Genomic DNA, 23,643 nt, shown 5'->3' with positions numbered 1-23,643 from the left:
GCGGGCGCACGCTTCGCCGCGCGCTCACCGAGAGGGGCGCGGCTGAGCCCGGGCCGGAAACTTGCGAGAAGTTAGTTGCAAGTGTCTGGCTACGACGACCGAAGGCAGGAGGAGAAGCCGCCCGGGCCCGGCCAGCTGCGTTGCACGGCGCTGCCCTCCACACCTGGAGTGCTCCTGGAGCCCCAGCCGGCGGGCGAGCCTGGAGGGGCTAGGTGCCAGTGGAGCAAGCATGGCCCCGGGGATTCGCCGCGATTCGGAGAGCGCGGACGGTTTCCACTGAGGCCCGGCGACTCAGGCTTGCTCAAAACCTCATCCTACCTCTTTCCTCACCTCTTCTGCGCGCGGAAGCCTGGGGGCGAGACTCTCCAGGCAGGTGCCGGGGGACAGTGCCCGCCCCCAGCAAAGCTATCGGATTGTGGGTCCCCTCAGCGCGCCCTGACTCCAATCGAGAAGCCCCGCCGGTGGTGTGTTTGTGTTTCTATCCATCGCGGTGCTCCGCGCGCCCAGACCCTCCCCCTCCTCTTCCTCTTCGCGGGCCACCCCTCCCCCACTCCCATCTGCTTCTGTCAAATGAGAAAGTCACCGCGGAAAACCCAAACACTCCAGCGGCCGAGAGCCCCTTTTGGCACTTGGCAGCACGCGGCGGCGGGCTCCTCGGCTCAACTTGGTGCAAGATCCTCCGTCACTCAACTTTCGGGGCTGCTTGGCATTTAAGGCTTTGCAGACAGAGGAAAGGGCAGCGCCTGTCCAGGCAGTGGCCACCTGCAGGGAGTTGGCGAGCCAAGGCAACCGGACCGAAGGACAAAAAGAAAGCAGAGGGCAAAGTACCACCGCGGAGTGGGGACACTGCCGAGAAGTTCCAGGGTCCCGAAGAGGATTTTTCCTAGAGTTCGGCCAGAGAGACCAAAGCGGCCCGGGACGCAGCGCCCCGGCCCTGGGCTGGTCCTCGGCTCCCCTCTTCCCGAGCGGGAGCGACGCCGGGACGCACGGTCGCCGGCTGAGCAGGTCCCCGCTGGCAGCCAACATTGATTTCCTCCGGGCGGAGGCCGAGGGACCGGGTGGCGGCGGCGGGCTGCAGCCGCGGCACGGCGACAGCATGTCCAAGCCGGTGGACCACGTCAAGCGACCCATGAACGCCTTCATGGTGTGGTCGCGGGCCCAGCGGCGGAAGATGGCCCAGGAGAACCCGAAGATGCACAACTCGGAGATCAGCAAGCGCCTGGGCGCCGAGTGGAAGCTGCTGACCGAGTCGGAGAAGAGGCCGTTCATCGACGAGGCGAAGCGCCTGCGAGCCATGCACATGAAGGAGCATCCCGACTACAAGTACCGGCCGCGGCGCAAGCCCAAGACGCTGCTCAAGAAGGACAAGTTCGCCTTCCCGGTGCCCTACGGCCTGGGCGGCGTGGCGGACGCCGAGCACCCGGCGCTCAAGGCGGGAGCCGGGCTGCACGCAGGCGCGGGCGGCGGCCTGGTCCCCGAGTCCCTGCTCGCGAACCCCGAGAAGGCGGCCGCCGCCGCTGCCGCCGCCGCCGCGCGCGTCTTCTTCCCGCAGTCCGCGGCCGCCGCCGCCGCCGCCGCTGCCGCCGCCGCCGCGGGCAGCCCCTACTCCCTGCTCGACCTGGGCTCCAAGATGGCAGAGATCTCGTCGTCGTCGTCCGGCCTGCCGTACGCGTCGTCGCTCGGGTACCCCGCCGCGGGCGCGGGGGCCTTCCACGGTGCGGCGGCGGCGGCTGCAGCGGCCGCGGCGGCCGCCGGGGGGCACACGCACTCGCACCCCAGCCCGGGCAACCCGGGCTACATGATCCCGTGCAACTGCAGCGCGTGGCCCAGCCCGGGGCTGCAGCCGCCGCTCGCCTACATCCTGCTGCCAGGCATGGGCAAGCCTCAGCTGGACCCCTACCCCGCGGCCTACGCCGCCGCGCTATGACCCCGCGGGGCCGACCCGCGAGGACCTGGGTGCGCACGTGTACATATGTATAATAGGTACGAGACTCGCGGCCTCCCCGTGCGCCCCGGGGCGACTGGGGGCCCGGGGTGTGTGTGTACATAGATGTATAGGTGCAGGGCAGAGGCGGAGATTGCCAGCCGGGGCTTGAATGGCCGAGCGAGCGAGCCACCGAGCGTGTGTGTGGATGCTAGGATCCCTTCCCACCCGCACTTCTGCAGCCAACTTGAAGAGCGAGGGTGTGTGCGCCAGCTCGCTTTGCACTTCGGAACCTGTTGCGTTTTGACCCAGAGAGGTGGGAGGAGAAAGTCTATGACATGGTGGGCTTTCCAGTTTTGTCGGTTGGATTTTTTGCTTTTTTTGTGTGTCTCATCTTTCCTCTCCCCCTCCCCCCCCCCCCCCCGGTCCTCCTCGGTCTGTGTTGCATGCATCCGGTTTTGATGCTCGGTCTGAAATATCTGGCAAAGGGGTGAGTTGATGACCGGTCGTTAGCTTCTTAGAGGAGGGTGGCTCTGGGCCGCCATTCTCTGTGTGCACTGTTTGAACTCTGCAGAACTCTGCAGACCCCGTACCGGATCTACTCTTGACCAGTGACCGGCTCGAATCGGGCCTTTGTATGAGAGATGATCATCCTGTCTTCTGTTTCATCCCGTATGCAAATCAAAGCAGGAGCTTTTTTTTTTTTCTCTCTTCCTTCCCCAAGGGGGAAAAAATGCAAAAAAAAAAAAAAAAAAAAAAAAATACGTGTAGGGTAGAAGTTGTCAGTTGGATATTCTGCCCCTGGAAAAATCTCCTAGGAGTCTGCCTGAGTCCCCCCTGGCTTGGACTTGTGACGCAGTTTACAAACGCGTGGAAAGCCCGCTTGCTACTTTCCCCTCATGGCTGAGTCCACCTAAGACTGTAAATGAGTGAATGTCAATGAAAACATTGAATCTTGGAAAATGTGTTTTTCTCGTTGCCCTAAATTTGAGTCGGTTTTAGACTCAAAAAAAAAAAAATGTTGAAGCAAATGTTAACTTTTAAGAATTGCGGAACTATTTCAGAATCGCAATTTTATCTAAGATTAAATCAGACTTTTTTGTCTGGGTCATAATTATATATTTATTACTTAGCAAAACTGGAAAAAGAAAACAGAAAGAAAGCACAGAATTGTTTTGAAAGATGCCTCTCATTGTCAACTAGCGTTCTTCTCCCATGTTGAACTGTTTTCATGTGTTTTTCCGAGCTCCCTTTCCGATTAGCTGATTTTCTAGACCGCCGGCAACTCACTTTCAAATTATGATAAAATACATTTTAGAAAAAAAAAACTTCCTCAAATTATAGCTTTTTTTTGTTCCTTTTTAAATGTATATATTTTGACTAATGTTTGTGAATGAAGTTGCTAACATGTATTTAGTTTCATTTTGGCTTTATGTAAGATAAAGTTTTAAAAGTTTAAATATTGGTTTTAACTTTTATGTGTAAATGGTTTTCTTGTGCGATCTTCTAATTTAATATTAGATGCGTCTAAGCTATATCTGTAAATTAGAATCCTATTATCACTCTGTTCATTTTTTTGAACAAAGAGTTTAAATAAAGCCTGAACCAGGGAAAAGAGAAAATCCTCTATTTCTTGTTGAGTACCTAACAAGATTTTTATCTGAATTGCCCTTACGGTGCCTGGCCCAGGTGAAATGTAAGGTATCCTCCAAAGGCCGTCTTTGTTTCACTTTTGAATAGATTTACTAGGAAATCTAAATCAAGCCATTGTTATTCAGAGCCAAAAACCTGATTTATCACATTTTTAATCGTGAATAGGAAAGATTTAAAAAAGAAAAAACCCAAGTAGTTGCATTATCTTTCGGGGGTGGGGGAAGGCATTCATGAACCCGTAGAAGAGAGCCCATTGAAAACATCTAGCCTGCTCAGAGCACTCCACCAGTTTCCAGTAACACGTTTCAGAGGGGAAAGTTGCCTGACCACTTTATCTTGTTTGCAGAGCGGCCCCACCACTTAAATCGGTGTAATTTGTTCACATATCTTTAGGGTATTCCTTATTTGCACTTTAAGGATTTACTCGGAAGAGTAATCACTGCCAACAGAAATGTACAACTTTTGGCCTCCGTGGGGCTTTATTCTGTCGTGCTAATAGTTTTAAAATAGACGTGCAGCGTGGCAGATTCTAACCAGAGGGCTGGCTTTCCAGTGCTAGGCATGTCTCCACTGGAGACAAGTTTGAGTTCATAAAGCATTTTAGTTTTAGAAGGAAAATGATAGGGCACTGGCAGATAGATCGAGGGCGGGTGGAGTGTATGAAGCTCAGGAACGCCCAAGTTCTGAGTTGGGAAGTCTTGGGATTTTATACCAAGAAGTCTTAAACCTGTTTCCCTGTTGACAGAAGCCATCCCGGGGCTGCACATCTTCATAAGGGCCCAAGTCTTTAAAGTCATCGTTTTCTCCCAACGGAATAATATTTTAAAAACCATGAAAAGTTTTGGAAATGTGAGAAATAGGCTGTGCTGGTCTGACCCTGATTCAGTAATTAAAACGATCCCTCTCCTGTTATTCCCCGGGCTCTTTGCAATATTATAAGTTAATTCATATGGTTCTGAGCGATTATGCAAAACTAATTTGGACTGTCCAGGGGTAATTATCCCTGACACGGTTAATTAAATCCTTTCAAAGCTTCGTCTTTCCCTTTTGTAGCAACCCATCACTTCTCAACACGGAACTTCCTGCGGCTTGCTGGAAATCGCCCCAGCCCTAAATCTTAGTTACCTCCCGAGCCTAGCAGCTTGGCCCCAGCAGCAGAAGATTCCCCGCCCCCCTCGCGCCCCCTCCTCCCACCCTTTCCCCAAAGTTCAGCATTTTCTGGGAGAAAGGCTTCGAGCATAGATGAGTAAGAAGAAGTCTAGAAAGTCTAGAAAGGTCGGTAAGGGGAGGCGAGATGGCACTGGGCAGAGGGGGAAGTACCAGGGCTGCATCTTTCAGCATCGCGCGCAGCAGTTGGTACCCAGTCCACAGGCTCCCGAGACTCCTTATCACGCACTCTCCAGTGATCTTAACTAACAAGTTGGCGGGTTCTACACCCGGAGAGGGCCTCTGGGCAAGTAGACTGTGCAGTAGTCCGGGGTGGGGTGTCGTAAGGGTGAGTATTGAGTAGCAGGAGCGGCTCTCAGGCAGGAAGGTGTGGAGAATGGGGCGGGTTGGTTGGGTACCAGAGTTGGAAAGTGAGCCGCAAAAACAGCGCTGTGACCAAGGACAGAGGACAGTTTCTCCGCTTTTCTATTTCTCCACCTCTATTTCCGCGCGTCCTCTTACTCGGCCCTTCCTCCACCTCGCTCTCTTCTGCGATCCCCACCTCGGTTCTGCACTTCCAGTTTTCAGTTTGTTTGTTTTAAACATGACGTTTCTTTGGAGTCACGATTGCCTAAAAGCTTTACACAAACCTCATCTCAGAAGGACCGAGCCTTGTTGCTTTGGGCTTTAAGCAAACAGGTGGAAATGATGTGTTTAAGCAATGAGGCCTCGTGCTGGAGAAAACTGCCGCCAGGGGGGTGACTTCGGGGAAGCCGGTGAGGTGGCTCTGCGGTTGCTGCCGTTGGCGATCTCACCCTCCCCAACCAGGACTAAACGGTGCCCATCTCCCTCTCTCGCCCAGGCTGCCGGTACCCTTGCTAGGGCGCAGAAGAAGCAGAGACTTCCCGGGGTGGAGAGGGACTTGCCCGCCAGCCAATCAGAGCGCGGCTAGCTTGGCGCAGCGGGCCGGGTCCTCCCCGCTCGCCCCAGAGTCGCGCCCGCCCGAAGCGGCTGCGGCTTTCTCGCGGCCCAGCGAAGGCAGAGGGAGCGCCATCCAAACTTTATTAATCTCTCCCCCGTCCTTTCTCCCGCAGTCCAGTGCATCTCAAAGGTCAACCTTCTTCTTTTAAAAGACTGATATTATTAATTCACTGACAATCTCACCCCTTTTTTCTTTTCTTTTTTTTTCCCCCTCTCTTGCAGGAAAAAAAAGGGGGGGGGTAGAAAATAGTGAAAAGAGCTTTTTTTTTTTTTCCTTTTTTTTTTTTGCTTTTTTTTTTTTTTTTTTTTTTTTGTCCTTCAGTGGGAGCGTTTAGACAGTCGAGGAGGTTTTGTCCGGGAACAAAACGCGGGGTTGGGAGGTTTTGTGAGAGTGTTGTTTGTTGAAGTGGAGCTAAGAAAAAGCGACGGCTTTCTCCTCATTGTGAAGAAACCAATCGCTGGTATTTGGAAAACTGTTAGCATTGTGCGCTTCTTCTGTGTCCATTGTGAGGCGTTTCTTTTCACAAGGTTTTTTTTTCAGCCGATCCAGCTGGCCGGAATGAATAGCGGTGCAATGTGTACTGGCTTTGTCCCTCCGGCCTTCAAGTAGCCCCCACTGAATAGACTAAGTTGACACTGCGTGACAGTGAAACAACATAATAAAAAATACATGAGCCCCTGAATAGGAGCAGGCGCATAAATAAATAAAATGGGTGACCAAAACTGGATAAACTGAATGACAAAACGGTGAAAGGGAACAAAAAGATATTTAACACGCTAGATTAGCATTAGAATGCAATCTACAAGGCAGGACAATTGATGAATAGGTTTACCCGCCAAGAAAGAAATGGACTAAATGCCCTTTGAATGGATATGCTTTTTGCAAGGGCTTTGAATAGATATGCTTTTTGCTAGGGCTGAATGGGAAAAGGTAAGGATGAAGCTATGTAAATGAGTGGGGGAACTTTTTATATATATTCTTTAAACACACACACACACACACACACACACACACACACACACACACTGCGGGGGGAGAGTGCCGCCTCGGGGTGTTTACAGAAGCAATAATTGCCGTGATTAGCATTGTCTGCAGCAGATAGAAACTGAACAGGTTGGAATAATATAGGGTAGCCGTAATTATTCTTCTAATTAATGGTCCTTTGCTACTCGAAGAAAGGAAAAGGGAAAAGAGAAGTAAAAGTTATGTAAAAGTTATGTTTCCTCGGGTCCGTTCGCTGGGATGTGTGCCCCAGCGAGCCTGGCAAGGCCAAGTCACATTCGCATCTTAGAGCATTCCAGGGAACCAATCCTGCGGCTCCACGGGGAGGGTCTCATTTCCCTTCACCCTGGGTTCCAGAGTCTCATACAGTGTCTGGCACATGATAGGTGAGCTCAATGAATAAATACTGTGAAATGAATGAGTGAATGAACGAGTATAAATTTATCAGGCGGGGAGGGGGGATCAGCCCCTCACGGAAGTGGGGAGTCAGCGCTAAGAACCTATCTCAGGACGACTTTCAGTTTTCCAATCTTGCTGAAGACTTTCCCCCCAGCTTACTTGGGCCACTGATAAAGACGAGATAAGTTTTAAAAGGAGAAGGAGGTAATGGAAGAAGACGAAAGAAAGAAAGAGAGAGAGAGAGAGAGAGAGAGAGAGAGAGAGAGAGAGAGAGTATTAAAATTACAGGAGCCATCACTGACATCCCAGTTCTCATTCCTTTTCCTCATCCTCACTGCTGAAGTGGAATATGGAGAGAGGAGAGCAGGGCTTGCCCCCCTTTTTAAGAAACACTGCTCACTCCTTTACAGAGAAGCATTTTTTAAAGGGCCCCATTCCTGTTTTGCCCCCCCCCCCCCCACACACACACCCTTTCCGGCTTCTAGCCATCCTAGCTTGAATGGACGAGAGGGACAGGACTCCTCATCCTCCTTGAATAGCTAGCTGAAGGCTGCACACCACCCTGCTGTGGTAGGGCGCTCTTGGTTTCCCTGCCCTGGAGGCATGCACAGCGGCCCTAGCTACTAACTTCGGAAAGGTTTTCTTCCCGATGTTTCACTCCCAGGTGCGGCGGCTGCTGGACTGGCCTCCCCTGCAGCCCAGCTTCGCAGCCCCTGCCTTGTACCGAGCTGAGCTGCCTTTCCCTTACAGAAAGAATGCTTGGAACTGTAACTGTGCAGCATCCAGCTGACTCGTCCCTGCAAAGGTGGAGCCTCACACTGAACTGGGCCGACCTCCCGGACAACGGGCAGTGAGACTTCACAATTATGGCAAAAACGAGTGTCTCCAGCTCTCAAAACACACACACACACACACACACACACACACACACAGCAGTTCGGCCTGAATGCCAATGTGGTGGAAAAGCCTTGCTCATTTTAAAATGTAACTTGAGCCTTCTAGCTTTGGGCTCTTCTCAAAACACACAGATTCCTAGAAATGGGAAAATCTGGAAATCTCGTGATGCTCTCTGCAGAAACACCTGCAAGGAAGGGAGTCTCTTGGATGAACTAAATCTTAAGATTAAGGTAGTGGGTGTGTGGGAGGCAGGGAGCTGTCCGACAGGGTTCTCCAAGTTAGTGTGGCTGCTTGGCCTTCAGGGACATCCTGGAAGAGCAGGAAAGTGTCACCCAATAGGCAAGGGGCCCGGCTACCATGCTTCAGTACGCCCCCTCTCTCTCCATGCACGCCTTGCAGCCCCCCCAGCCCCCTCCTACCTCTGCTGCCCAGCATTCCATTCACAGATGAAAATGAGAATCAGCTACAGCCTTTTAATTCCTTCTGAAGATGTCTGCACCTGATTTCTCCCCCTCTGAGCTCCTGGTTTCATTCAGGGAGGGGTTACTTAGTGATTTTTTTGACAAACAAACCCACCCTTTACCTCACTGCTCTTCGAGGATGAGTTTATCATCATATTAGCCAAGGGCTTGGAGACACACGGCCTAATACTCATTTAGAGCCTCTAGGTGAAGAATTCTAGTGAGAGCCACTAGTAAAACCAGATTTCCTAAGGGAAATTGCAAGAAAGTCTTCCACAGCGGCGGCGGCGCGCCACCAGAGAGATTCCTGAGTTGCTAATTTCACTTGTACTCACACTTCCCTAAGCACCCCCTCCACACGCACACAGACACACCATTTTATTCCAGGGTCGCCCCAAGGTAATTAGCCATTTGCAGAAAGCCTAAATCCCGAAAGGAAAAGCGCTGTCAACTGTAACAGAGACCAAGTGGAGCTTTTCACACCGATGGTCTCTGCCGGGGCCACCCTTTCATCAAGTGGGGAGCAGTGAAAAAAAGTCAACCAGCCTTTGAAAAACCACCCTTCAGACCTCAAGCAGGGAGGAGCAAGTTTCCCATAGGTCAGCCCTCCCGGGATGGAGTTGCCACTGAATTCAGGGTCTCCCTGGGAGCCCAACTTTTCTTCCCCAAATCCTCCGCCAGCAACCTGGAGTTCTGGGAGCCTTTAGCACTTTTCTCCTTTTGCTCTTTGGATAGCTCATCTCAGTCTATACACACACACACACACACACACACACACACACACACACACATACACACACACACACACACACACACACACACACACGAGCACATACACACACACACACACACACACACACACACACACACGAACACAGAAAGAGAGACAGAGAGAGGAACAGAGAGACAGAGACACAGACAGACAGACTGAGATTTGGGGTGGGCCCCAGCTTTTGTTTTTAGATCACAGGAGAGTGAGCTCAACATGTGCAAATCCACACTAAGTTTCCACCATGCTGGAGATCCATGCAGGATGTCCCAGAAGGCGAAGTTATTGGGTGGGACAGAGACTACATGCAAATAACTGGCAGCTGTGTGCCAAAACATTTCCTAGCTCGCATGGTCAAGAGAATGTTTGCTCAGACTTTTGTTGGTGGTGGTGCTTCTTCTGTTGTTTGTTTGTTTGTTTTAATTGGGCTGTTTGAACCATCGCCTCAGTGGTCTCACTTTGCAGGGAACCGTTCCAGGTCAATGGGGGCTAAAGGAGATGTGCAGAGCCTGGAAGAAGATTCTCCAGGACAGCAGGGACAAAATAGGTACAGAGCGACATCGAAGGAAGGGGTCAGCCTAGAAAAGTCAAGAGACAGACAGAGGAGGATGTGACACTTCTCCAGGGTCACCAAGGCCAGGTTGAGACCTTCCAGGAGGGCTTCAGCTAGGCACTGACCTCCCTGCCAAGCTCCCTCTACATCAGCTGGAGAGTTGAAACCCTTGCTGGGGAGGGAGGGGGAGGAGATAGGAAGGGGTTGCTCTCACTCGCTGCTGAAGGATGCCTCCAGCATCCTGAAGGCCCCACCCCGGGGCTGGAATTACTTTAGAGAGAGAGTCTCTCACCTGGACCGCCTTCTCTCATCCACGAATTTAACCCCTGAAGATCCACAGTCAAAACAGATTTTTTTGCAACCTGAAAGTTGTCTGATGGGGTTGGGGGCAGTATTAAAGAAAACAGACAGCATTCTTATAGGACAGACAGACAGACAGACCTTAGACTTGAGTTAGCAGTCCCATGAATATGTACAAGAACCCGGCTGTTTAAGGAGCGTGAATAAACATGAGCGGGTGTGCTCTCTTGCCTAGAGTCGGAACTGACTTGCAGTGACTAAACTCAGTCTGGATTCCCGCGGTGCTGATCCTCCTCGCCTGAGCCTGAGCGAGTCTCTCTGCCGCCCCACATGTGGCACACATCCCTGTGCGCCCGAATGGCACGGTAGTACACACTGGCTCCCTGGATCTTTGGATACGGTTTTCTTTCTCCCTTCCCAAAGTTTTGAGCCGATGTTACAACGAAGAGGAGTTGCTGGGCAAAGCTCCCCAATCCATGGTTACCTGCCAAGTGAGGTACAGGAGCAGGCTGTGCTCCAGTAAGGCGTTTGTTTCCCGATGTCTGTGGACCCCTGGGTGGCCGCTGAGGATAATCGTCCATCATTACACTTCCCAAACCTTCATCTTCTCCCTCTGGGAAGGTGGCTCTGGTATCTGTCCCCCCTGGAGTCACAGTGTCTTGCTCTTTGGAACCTATGAAAAGAGACAAGAACAGGCCTTGGCCGCTTGACTGGTCTCTCTGCCCCCAACGTCAATATCTGTGTCTCTCTTGAACACACTTTTGACCGGCCATATCGTATCGCAGCGCGTGCCCCCAAGCACCTGCTTAGATCTGAGAATCAGAGAGGAAGCGAAGCTACAGTGTGATCCGGATCTCAGCAAGCCCGTAGGTCTTCAAACCTTTGCTTCCAGCTCTAGCAGCGGCCCAAGTCCTCAGGACCGCAGGATCAGGTGGTTGCCTCTGAAGTTGACAGAGCTACCTGCGGAGGCTTGGGAAGCAATTTGCAGAAGTCCTTCCTCAGCTCTGGCTAGGTTGGTGGGATGAGCTTCCGAGCAGGGTGTGAATACCCTCCAACCTGTCTACTAAACACGAAGCTAAAGCTGCCATAATTCAACCCCCTAGATAAGGAACAGGTTTGTGCTCCTGCTGAAATTTGACATAACCGAGACCAAGCTCTGACCCAGAGCGCAAGGTCCAGGGCATTCCCAAAAAAATGGCGTGGGCTTGGGACCTATATTTACAATCTTATATCTGCATAGCTCCCGACCTGTGCCCTGCCCTGCGTTCCTTGGTGAGTTTTCATTACATTTAAGTGGATTTAAAGCCTTTTGTAGGAACTGGCTACCTCGGAGCCTAGGGCTAGCTGGGAGAAGGTTTGCAGAGTGCTGGATAGTTCTGTCTGTTGACCGAAGAGTGACTCAAGATGACCAGAAGCATGTGTCGATCTTAGGGTGTGCAGAGGTGAGCAGAAGGTGTGGGGGTGGGAAGACACACTTCTCTATGATACCAAGGGGAAGACTGGTGGGGAATGGCCACAATTCTGGCAATAGCTGCTACGCTGGAGCGCCAATTTGCCCTTTCCAGAGCTCTAGGCCAGGACGCATTTTCTTCCACACTCTTTGTGCATGCCTCTGTATTAGTCAGGGTTCTCCAGAGGAAAAGACCAGGTAGAATGGGGGGGAGGGGGTATTAGAGTGGCTTGCGGGCTGTAGTCCAGCTCATCCTACAATAGCCAGCCACCAATGGAAAGTCCCAGAATCCAGTAACTGTTCAATCCATGAGGCTGGATGTCTCAGCTGGTCTGCAGTATATGTTAGATTCCCGAAGAAGTAGGCTCTAATGCAGTGAAGGAATGGACTTGCCAGCAAGAATAAGAACAGGCAAAGAGAACAAGCTTCTTTCTCCCATGTCCTTTACATAGGCTGCCAGCAGAAGGTGTGGCCCAGATTAAAGGTGGATCTTACCACCTCAAAAGATTCAGATTAAAGGGGGGTCTTTCCTTTTCAAATGATTTCATTAAAAAATTCCCTCACAGGTGTACTGTGGTGATATTTTATTTGTGCTCTAATAAACAAAGCTTGCCTGGAGATCAGAGGAAAAAGCCAGCCATTATAAGTAAACACAGAAGTCAGGCAATGGTAGCACACACCTTTAATTCTATCACTTGGGAGGCAGGGATCTGTTTGGATCTCTGTGAGTTCAAGCCCACACTGGGAACAGAGCTAGGCATGGTGGTACATGCCTTAAATTCCAACACTAGTTAACCATGGAGGTCTGGAGGTCTGTACAAACAGACAGGAAGTGACAGAGCTGGGCAGGAAGAGGAAATGATGTAGCTGGACAGAGAGAGCAAATCAGATGGCAGAACAGCAAGGCATATAGGCGTGGGTAGACAGGAAGTAACTGATGCTTTTGGAAGCTGCGGAGTAGGTGAGGTGAGGCTAGCATGTGGCTATGCCTATTCCTCTGATCTCTCTCAGGTTTTCACCCCTATACCTGGCTCCATGTTTTCTATTCATAAGACTGTTTAGAAATTCATTTACAATGTACCCAGCCACTTAGGTTATAGTTAATTCCAGATGCAGCCAAGTTGACAACCATCACAACCTCCTCCCCAGAAATAGAATACATTTCCCAACATACATCCCATTCATTGACTTGTAGGGCTTTTACAATGTGGCACCAAGTATGTTATAAAGGAGGGATTCTATTCCATATCAAAGACCTCCATCATTGCCCCTGGGCTCATATTCCAGGGTGTGCCCTTCACCAGCTCATGACTAATAAGATTCTCCCTGACATCCCTGAAAAAACCAGAGATCTTGGTGACTTGTTTCCGGGTACCTCATTTTCCTAACAGGCTTTCAGGCAGATAGGTCTGGGGACATTTTCAGTCAAGGAGGAAATGTTTGTGTCTTTGTTCGTTATTGTTCTTTTTTTTTTTTCTGCTTTAAACCATTAAAACTACATTCCTTTTAGCCCAGATGTTCAGAATTGTGGTTTTTGGCTTCGTGTGACTTTAGAGAGGGGAGTAAATTCCAGATATGAAGGCCCAGCTGGTGTGAGGCGTCCTCAGACCCGGCCTGCCTTGGCTCTCCCTTGCTCCTTGTGAACTCCAGGCTTCTCTCTCTTTGCATCCTTTCTCCCCCCTCCATTCCTCTCCAATTCTTTCTTCAGTGCTGGGGATTGGGCCCAAGGCCTTGCGCATACTGGGCAAGAACCCTACCACTGACCCACATACCCAACATCTTTGACATTTATTTTTCATCCAGGCAAAAGAAAGTGTTAAAAAACCCTACAGAAAGCCTTGAATGGTCCAAGATGAAAGACTTGAGAGGGTAGACACCTGTGTCCTACTGGACTTGGAATCCTTCTTGGCTGGCCTGAAGGTTACAACAGAAGAACCAAGGAAGAGATGCCCCAGCTCCCAATATTACCTCTATCATCCCTAAGGTGAGCAAATGAAATCTCTTTGACCACGCAGCTACCCACTGGCTAGCCTTCTGTACTCACAAGTGCTGGCTCTCTCCTTTAACAAAGAGACCGTTCCTACTCAGAGAAAGGGCAGCTTCTCACAGCAGTGTACTAGGCCCACTCCATCTTTGGAAGACAGCCCCCAAGGTTTCTTTATTTCTACTGACCACACCTTTGTATGAACCCTTTCTCTGAATATAGACTGGAACAGTACTCTCTCTCTCTCTCTCTCTCTCTCTCTCTCTCTCTCTCTCTCTCTCTCTCCCTCCCTCCCTCCCTCCCTCCCCCCCTCCCTCCCTCCCTCCCTCCCTCTCTGCTATAATACCACTCTTGTCTATTTACTCTAAAGCTCTGAGATGGATGTTACCCAGGAAGTGATACTTATAGACCCTGTGATGTACTCAAGGGCAGGGCTCCAGGCAATACTCCCCCTTTCCTACAGCAATTAAAAAATAACACAAAAGTACATTAAAAACCCCAGTGCCTCACTCACTTCTTTCCCCAGCCACCATTTCACTTCTAGGCTCTCCTTGCACCAAATGTCTCCTGTGCTGTAAGAAGTCTACACTGCCATCTGTAGTCCTACGCCATCTCCTTTCTTATACATCCCTCCTCCGACATCACCTTTCCCCCTGCTGTGACCCAGGACCCCGAGGACTTCTCATCACTAGGTCCAAGGGGCGGTTCTCACTGCCCACGTTGCACCCACAGCATGTGTCGTCCTTTCCTCCTGGCTATGGGACTTGGCCTTGAGGACACCGCACTTACAGTTAGTTATTGTTTCTCCTGCCTTGTCATCAGGAACTTTTTGCCTTTCTCGCTTACCGGTTCCATTTTCTTCAATCACTTGTCAAGTTTTTATCGAAAAATGGTAGCATTTCTGTGTGTGATGCCTCATGCCTGGACTACCAGCACTGGGGAGGTTTGAGATAGGAGGATTACCATGAGTTTGAGGCCAACCTGAGCTATATAGTGAGTGCTAAGCCAGCCTGAGCTACAAAAACAACACAAAAAGTTAGGAATCCACTCACTATTCTTCCATCTTCAAGGGAGCTGCAATTGTTTTCTGCCATTATTTAACAACTCTTCTAGAAACCACATACTTGCACTCATGTATCTTTGTAATTTAACATTTCTTCTAGAAACCACATACTCGAAATCGGGTATCTTTGTAGTTAGCTGCATAGAGTTGTAGGTTAATATGAACAAGGGGAAGCTGAAAAAACAGAAGACCCAAACTTCAGTGACTCAGTGCAGTAGGTTTTGGTTTTGTTCGTTTGTTTTCAGTCCAGCGTGGGTTAACAGGGAGCTGGTGTCACGGTGGCTGAGAGACTTGATCTCGAGTACACTTCTCTGACAGTCTCGGCAGAAGAACACAGCATGATAGTGGCTACAGTTCAGATCCTAAGTGTTCCCACAGAGGGCCCTGTGGTAAAGGATTGATGCCCATATATAACTGTTGGAAGTGATAAAGCCTTTCAGAGTGGGGACGGGTGGGAAACTGACAGGTCATTAAAGGCTCTAGGGAGACAATGGGATCTCAGCCCTTTCCTCTTCCTTGCTTGCTTCATGGCATGGGATGAGTAGATTTGCTCCACTACACACTCCCATCATGTTCTGCCCCAGGCCCAAAGCAACAGGAAAGAGTGACTGCCGACTGAAACTCCTGCATCAGTACCAAGGACCAATCTTTACTTCCTGATAATTTGGTCACCTCAGGTGTTTGTTATAGTAATGAAAGCTCACCAACACAGCAGACCTATGTTAACTTTTAGCATTCCTCACTAGGGGCCAGAGAAATGGCTCAATGATTGACAGCATTCACTGCTCTTGCAGAGGACCCTCATAATGGCTCACAGCTATCCTTAATTCCAGTCTCAGGGGATCTGGCCCACTCTTCTGGCCTCCACAGGCACCAGGCATACATGCAGTGCACTTATATATATTCAGGCAAAACACTCATAGACATAAAAAATAAAAACAAATCTTTAATAAAAAGTCTCACTGAAGGCATTATTCATCTCTTCTACTCACATGTCACTGGCCAAAAAAAGTCACAAAAGAGCAGTTCTGCCATGTGCTCAAAAAAATGAGACTCAGAACCATTGGGCAAAATGCACTATTGATCATCTGTGGTAGTTTGAATGTAACTGGCTCCCATAAGCATACAGGGAGTGGCACCATTAGGAGGTGTGGTTTTGTTGAAGTAGGTGTGGCCTTGTTGGAGAAACTGTGTCACTGTGGGGACTTTGAGGTCTTCTATGCTCAAGCTATGGCTAGTTCACTTCCTGTTGCCTGCAGATCAAGATGTATTAACTCTCAGCTCCTTCTCCAGCACCATGTCTGCCTGTGTGTCACCATGCTTCCCACCATGATGATAATGGACTAAATCTCTGAAACTGTAAGCCAGCCCAACTAAATGTTTTTCTTTATAAGAGTTCCTGTGGTCATGATGTCTCCTCACAGCAACAGAAACCCACACTAAGACAGAAGTTGATACCAGGAGTGGGGCATTGCTGTGATAGACCTGATGGTGTTTTTGTTTGGAGGAATTTGGACTTTGTGCTTTGTGTTAGGAAAGCAGTGGGATGCTTTAAGTGCTGTTTAATGGGCCACACCAGTAGGAATATGGAAGTCATTAGTGCTAAGAGTGATTTGACGGAAGGGGGCTGGTTCAGGAGGTTTCAGAGGAGAAGAATTTTAATATGTTGCCTAGAGATCAATCTTGAGACAGTTTGATGAACAAAATGGCTGCTTTTTTGTCATTGTCCAAAGAGTCTGCCTGAGGCTAAAGTGAAGAGTTTTAGATTAATTCCATTGGCAGAGGAAATTTCAAAACAACCTAGTATAGATTCTGTCATGTGGTTATTAGTGTTAACTCTAACGTGGATTTATATTGAAAAGGAGCAAGCAGAGCAAGGAAAAATACAAAATGTAAAACTGAGCACCAGAAAGGGGAATGGAGCTAAGCCCTGTGTCTGGGGAGATAAACAAATTAAGGAACGTAATAAAGGGAGAGGTGACCTCAGGGCAGGATCCCACCTATCTAAGTTTCAGCTCGTGGAAGGAATTAAAGAAAAGCTTAGAGTCGGGTGAGTTGGCGCACGCCTTTAATCTCAGCATGCAAGGCAGAGGCTGGCAGATCTCTGAGTTTGAGGCCAGCCTGGTGTACAGAGAAAGTTCAAGGACAACCAAGTTTCAGCAGTGAAGGAAACCATGGAAAACAGAAAGATAGTGAATATACAATTGAATGAGAGGTCATGTTCCAGCCTCAACAAGTGCTTCAGCCATGTGGTTCTGGCTTTAGAGTCAGAGAATGACTAAGGAAAGCTGATGAGGCCAGGCTGATGGTGTCAGAATGGAGGCCTAGAGAGGCCTTTCTGTGAAGCTGTGAAGGAGAAACCTGAATTGCATTGGAGACCCCTAGATGGTAGAGATACCAGTTACTAGACACCTGCCAATGAAAACTGCTAACAGGGAGTAGATCCAGCCCAAGAGAAAGAAATTTGTTGCAGTCAACAAAGCTGAAAGGAGATGGAAATCTCAAGAGCATTTTGACATCAGACATGGAAATATAGAGATTGGAGTTTGCCCAGCTGGCTTTTGGTCTTTCTTTGGTCCAGTATTTCTTCACCATGCTCACTTCTCTATGATTTGAAACAGTAATGTATATCCTGTGCCCTATATGTTGGAAGTATGTGATCTGTTTTATTTTGGTTTTATAAAACTCTTCTAAAGTGAAGAGTTTTAGATTAAGTTAAGAGATTGCATGAATCTCAGAAGAGACTTTGAACTTTGGACTTTAAAATATTGTTGAGACTGTGATAGACTATGGGAACTTTTGAAGTTGGACTAAATGTATTTTACGTTATTATATGGTTGTAAGCCTATGGGGGCCAGCGAGTGGAATGTGGTGGTTTAAATGTAATTGGTCCCCATAAGCTCATAGGGAGTGGTACTATTAGGAGGTGTGGCTTTGTTGGAGTATGTATGTCCTCATTGGAGGAAGTGTGTCACTGTAGGGGCAGAGGTCTCATATGTGCTCAAGCCATGCCCAGTGTGTCAGACCACTTCCTGTTGCCTGCAGGTCAAAATGTTCAGCTCCTTCTCCAGCACCATGTCTACCTGCACACCATGTTCCGCCATAATGATAATGGACTAAACCTCTGAAACTGTAAGCCATTCAATTAAATGTTTTCCTTTATAAAAGTTGCTGTGGTCATGGTGTCTCTTCACAGCAACAGAAACCCTACCGAAGGCAACATTCCATAGATCATAAAGAAGATATTTCCACTGGGCAATGGTGGCGCATGCCTTTAATCCCAGCACTCGAGAGGCAGAGACAGGTGGATCTCTGTGAGTTCGAGGCCAGCCTGGTCTACCAAGTGAGTTCCAGGAAAGGCGCGAAACAACACAGAGAAACCCTGTCTCAGAAAAAAAAAAAAAAAAAAGACATTCCCAGTCCTGTTTCTTTGTGTCCACACGGTGTGGAAGGAAATGCAGCTGAACATCCTGAATTAACACCATTTGTTCACCTTCCATAATTTAAAAGACTTTCCATTGCTTGCCAGATACACCTGAGCTTGGGAAGGATCCAAATGTTTGTTACTCTTCCTTTTCGTCTTAGGATTTTGATTTTAAAAACTATCCACCCACTTTTGACTTCTCAGCATGCCCATAACTTCCACAGGACTCCACACTGTGCTTCTGCAAGGATCTTAGAGTTTCTAGTTATCTGAATGTATGACGAGGAAGAGAAGACAACCAACGAGAGACTTCGTTCTTCATCTTTCCATTCCCGCGTCCACCCTTTCCATATGCATCCCTACTGTCCTTGCCATTCATCCTTACTTCCAGGGAGTTCAGTTTTGATTCTTCTACATTTGTTTCTTCTACTCCAATGTATTTCCTGTCTTTCAAAGATCTACTCAAGTGCCCCTTTCTCCATACATTCTGCATCCCAGATCTCCCATTCCATGGACTTTGATGATATTTAGAATGTTTCCTTCCCCTTGTACTTCTCCATTGTGCTTACCGTTGGTTTTCTTTTTTTATTCTCTCTCTCTCTCTCTCTCTCTCTCTCTCTCTCTCTCTCTCTCATCCTTTCTATCTTTCTTTTCTTTAGACAGGGTTTCTCTGTGTAGCCATTGCTGTCCTGGAGCTTCCTCTGTAGACCAAGCTGGCCTTGAACTCAGAGATCCGCCTGCCTCTGTCTCTGTCTCTTTAGTGCTGGGATTAAAGGCGTGCGCCACCACGCCCAGCTGTTGTTGGTTTTCTTTAACTCACTGGCCTGGTTGCATTGAGAAACTGTGTGTGTGCCTCCAAGCAGCGGTGTCTTATTTGGCTTTACCTATCTCCTCTTCCTCCCTCCATGCCTACATCAGACTCCACTCTTCAGGAAATATTTGTAACAATTCCCCACCTTCTGTGTGGAATATGTGCTGACATCTTCTGTACCTAGGACTTCCAACCTCGGTCCCTCTGAGCTCTCTCTTCCGGTTGTACTCCCCACTGACCACAGGCTCTGCAGTCAACACTAATCCAATACAACATCTACTTAACAGAAGAGTAAGTCTTTAAACACTCATGTCACAAGTCCTCTGAACTCATGTCTTCTCTTTCTTGCGCATATCATGTTGGACAAATATGGAGATAAAAGAAACAGATCATTAAAAACACAGTACAAAAAGAAACTGTATCAGCTAGTATCTAAGTTACTATGACAAATTATCCCCAAATCTCAGAGCCACCATACATACTTTGTTTTGTTGTTGTTGTTGTTGTTTTTGCCTACCATAGTCTAAGGCAAGATGTGATTTCCCCTAGTCAGTGACTCAGGCTCTAGACTTCAGGTTTGTTCCTGGGCTATCACTTTGGGCTTTCTGGATCCTTTTGTCTTCAGCTGATTGGCAGGTGATGAAAGCCAGTGATTATTACAGATGTTTTACAATCGAGCCTGGATATGGCAACCTTTATACTATCTTATATTCCCATGGCTAATTCACCAACCCAGTGACAAGGGATGTTGGGAAATACCTGCCTATATGCCAAGAAACAAGAAAGAAGGCAGGAGAATAATAGATCTGTATCTTTAAGCCTACGAAGTCATTTATTCAATTCATAATATCAAGATGATGCACCAACACTTGGGGAAATCAGAAATATACAAAGCTACATAAAGGGGGTACTGTAGCAGGAATCTTAGAAAGTCTTATTAATAAAATCAAACCTGAGGCCAGTTATTGGGGTGAATGCTGGAAGGTCAGAGAAGCAGAACAAGCCACAGCTACCTCACCTTGCCAGTTCATCAGCTGATCCTGTTTCCTCAGACTGGAGGCCTCTGAGTCCTCATCCAAATGGATCTCAGCTGAACTGCTGCTGGAAAGCCTGAAAGCTTAACCAGCCAAATGCTTCTAGTTTCTGCTCTTCATGCCTTATGTATCTTTCTGCTTTCTGCCATCACTCCCTGGGATTAAAGGCCCACTTTCTGGGATTAAAGGCGTGTGTTACCATGCCTGGCTGTTTCCAATGTGGCCTTGAACTCACAGAGATCCAGAGGGATTTCTACCTCTGGAATGCTAGGATTAAAGGCATATGTGCCACCATTTTCTAGCCTTTGTATCTAGTGGCTGTTCTGTCTCTGACCCCAGATAAGTTTATTAGGGTGCACAATATTTTGGGGAACACGTGTTTCTCTGTGTCCACATGGTGTGGAAGGAAATGCAGCTGAACATCCTGAATTAACACCATTTGTTCACCTTCCATAATTGAAAAGACTTTCCATTGCTTGGCAGATACACCTGAGCTTGGGAAGGATCCAAATGTTTGTTACCCTTCCTTTTCGTCTCAGGGTTTTGATTTTAAAAACTATCCACCCACTTTTGACTTCTCAGCATGTTCATAAATGCCACAGGACTCCACGCTGTCTTCATACTTATTCAATATATTATTTGAAATTCTAGCTAGAGCATTAAGATAACTAAATGAAATCAAGGGGATACAAATTGGAAAGAAATAAGTCAAAGTATCATTATTCACAGATGATATGATACTATACATAAGTGACCCCAAAGAGTCTACCAAGGGACTCCTACGCTGATAAATACCTTTAGTCAAGTGGCTGGATTCAAGATTAACTAAAAAAAAATCAGTAGCCCTCCTATATACAAATGATAAATGACCTGAGAAAGAAATCAGAGAATCAACACCCTTTACAGTAGCCTCAAATAATATAAAATATTTTGATGTAACTCTAACCAAGCAAGTGAATGACCTGTATGACAAGAACTTCAAGTCTTTGAAGAAAGAAATTGAAGAAGATATCAAAAGATGGAAAGATCTCCCATACTCATGGATTGGTAGGATTAACATAGTAAAAATGACAATCTTACCAAAAGCAGTCTACAGATTCAATGCAATCCCCATTAAAAACCCAACACAATTCTTTATGGACCTTGAAAGAACAATACTCAACTTCATATGGAAAAACACAATATCCAGGATAGCACAATAAAAGAACTGCTGGAGATATCACCATCCCTGATTTCAAGCTCTACTACAGAGATGTAATAATAAAAGCTGCATGGCATTGGCATACAAACAGACACATGGATCAATGAAATCAAATTGAAGATCCAGACACACCTATGGACACCTGATTTTTGACAAAGAAGCCAATATTACACAATGGGAAAAAAGAAAGCATGTTCAACAAATGGTGCTAGTCTAATTAGATGTTGGCATGTAGAAGAATGCAAAATAAATCCATACTTATCACCCTAAACAAAACTCAAGTCCAAGTGGATCAAAGACCTCGGCATAAGTCCAGATACACTGAATCTGACAGAAGAGAAAGTGGGAAACAGTGTTGACACATTGGCACAGGAGACAACTTCCTGAACGGAACACCAGCAGCACAGACACTAAGATTGACAATTACTAAATGGAACCTTACGAAAATGAGAAATTTCTGTAAGGTAAAGGACACCATCAACAGACGAAAATGGCAGCCTGCAGAATGGGAAAAGGTCTTCACCAACCCAATATCCAACAGAGGGCTGATTACCAAATATGTAAAAAACTCAAGAAACTAGATACCAACAAACCAAAAAATCCAATTTAGAAATGGGGTACATATCTAAACAGAGAATTCTCAACAGAAGAATCTCAAATGGTTGAGAAACACTTGAGATATTCAACATTCTTAGCCATCAGGGAAATGAAAATTAAACCAACTCTGAGATTCTATCTTACACCTTACATCTTACAGAATGGCTAAGATTGGAAAAAAAAAAAAACCACACAAGCGACAACTCATTCTTAGGATGTGGAGTAAGGGGAACACTACTCCATTGCTGGTGGGAGTGCAAACTTATACAGTCACTTTGGAAGTCAGTGTGGTGGTTCCTCAGAAAACTTGGAATCAATGTACCACAAGATCCAGCTATACCACTCTCGGGCATATACCCAATGGATGCTCAATCATACCACAAGGACACCTGCTCAACTATGTTTATAGCAGTTTTATTTGTAGTAGCCAGAAACTGGAAAACACCTAGGTGCTCCTCTACCAAGGAATGGATAAAGAAAATGTAGTATGTTTATACAATGGACTATTACTCAGCTGTTAAAAACAAGGACACCAGGAAATTTGCAGGCAAATGGATAGAACTAGGAAAAAAATCATCCTGAGTGAGGCAACCCAGACCCAGAAAGATAAACATGGCGTGTACTCACTCATAAGTAGATATTAGCTGTAAAATAAAGGATACCCATGCTACAGTGCACAGCCCCAGAGAGCCTAGGTAACAAGGAGAGTTCGTGGGGAACACCCAGATCTCCCTGGGAAGGGGAAATAGAAGAGACTTCATGAGGGAACTGAGGAAGGGCAGTGATGGAAGCATGAGTGATGAGGTTGAAGAGGCACAGGCTGGGGAGAGAGTGCTGAGGGGACTGCTGAGAGCACACTGGGGTAGGGCAGAAGCCCAGCACAGGGGCATCTCCCAGGAGTCTGTGGGGAGGATCTCAGCTCAGACTCCTAGCAATAGTGTCAGTAGCTCGAACTGGTGTCCTGTGACCATATTCGTGCCTGGCCCAATTGCCATCAGAGAGGCGTCATCTAGCAACTGATGGAGAAAGGTACAGAGACCCACAGCCAAACATTAGGTAGAGTTCATGAATCCCGCAGAGGAGGAGAAGGAGGGAGTGGAGGAGCCAGAGGGGTCAAGGACACCATGGGAAGACTCACACAGTCAATTAACCTGGGCTCACCGGGGCTTGCAGAGACGGAACCGACAACCAGGGAGCCTGCATGAGACTGACCCAGGCCCTCTGCACATATGTTACAATTGTGTGGCTTGGTCCTCATATGGGACTCCTAACAGTGGGAACAGGGGCTGTCTTCAACTGTTTTACTGGCTTTTGGGACCCTACTCCTCATACTGGGTGGCCTTGCCCAGCCTTAACACATGGGGAGGTATTTAGTCTTATGCAACTTGATATGCCATGTTTTACTGATACTCATGGGAGACCTCCCCTTTCCCGGATAGACAGAAAAGGAGGGGCATGGGGGAAAGGGACTGGGAGGGGAGGGCCTGGGTAGGGGAGACTGAGGCCAGGATATAAAACAAATAGATGAATAAATATAGAAAAGAGCTAGGTGGGAGCTTTTCCCTTTAGATATTGCTCCTTCCTCCCCAAACCTTCACCATAAAAAATGCATCAGAAGCCATATGAGCTTCTCACCATTGCCTACACTCAAGCCTCTGAAGATCTGCAGGACTAGAATGTCCCCAGACCAGAACCCAAAATGCTTCTTTTTTTTTTTTTTTTTTTTTTTTTTTTTTTTTTTTGGTTTTTCGAGACAGGGTTTCTCTGCGTAGTTTTGCACCTTTCCTGGAGCTCACTTGGTAGCCCAGGCTGGCCTCGAACTCACAGAGATCCGCCTGGCTCTGCCTCCCGAGTGCTGGGATTAAAGGCGTGCGCCACCACCGCCCGGCTCCAAAATGCTTCTTAACAGGTAGTTAATCACAGCAGTGAGGGAGAAACTCATATATCTGGAAAACTGTGACATGAACTATCCACACTCATTGATGGAGACCAT

At 47.8% G+C, this 23,643-nt stretch overlaps 1 protein-coding gene across 1 annotated transcript; it reads left to right on the top strand.

The window, feature by feature from the left end:
• The first annotated feature begins 578 nt into the window (after positions 1-578).
• Sox21 (SRY-box transcription factor 21) lies at positions 579-2,058 on the top strand. Its single transcript, XM_042285402.2, has one exon. The coding sequence runs from the start codon at positions 1,097-1,099 to the stop codon at positions 1,925-1,927; it is 831 nt and encodes a 276-aa protein (XP_042141336.2). The 5' UTR covers positions 579-1,096; the 3' UTR covers positions 1,928-2,058.
• Positions 2,059-23,643: the final 21,585 nt, after the last annotated feature.

This window comes from Peromyscus maniculatus, chromosome 9 (genome assembly GCF_049852395.1).
Source record: "Peromyscus maniculatus bairdii isolate BWxNUB_F1_BW_parent chromosome 9, HU_Pman_BW_mat_3.1, whole genome shotgun sequence".
In the NCBI taxonomy this organism is placed as follows: Eukaryota; Metazoa; Chordata; class Mammalia; order Rodentia; family Cricetidae; genus Peromyscus; species Peromyscus maniculatus.
Note: the sequence above shows the minus strand (reverse complement) of the source record. Positions and strands in the feature narration are given on the sequence as shown.

Excerpts from the sequence above, each read along its gene's own strand:
- Sox21 (XM_042285402.2), top strand. The coding sequence starts at position 1,097 with ATGTCCAAGCCGGTGGACCACGTCAAGCGACCCATGAACGCCTTCATG.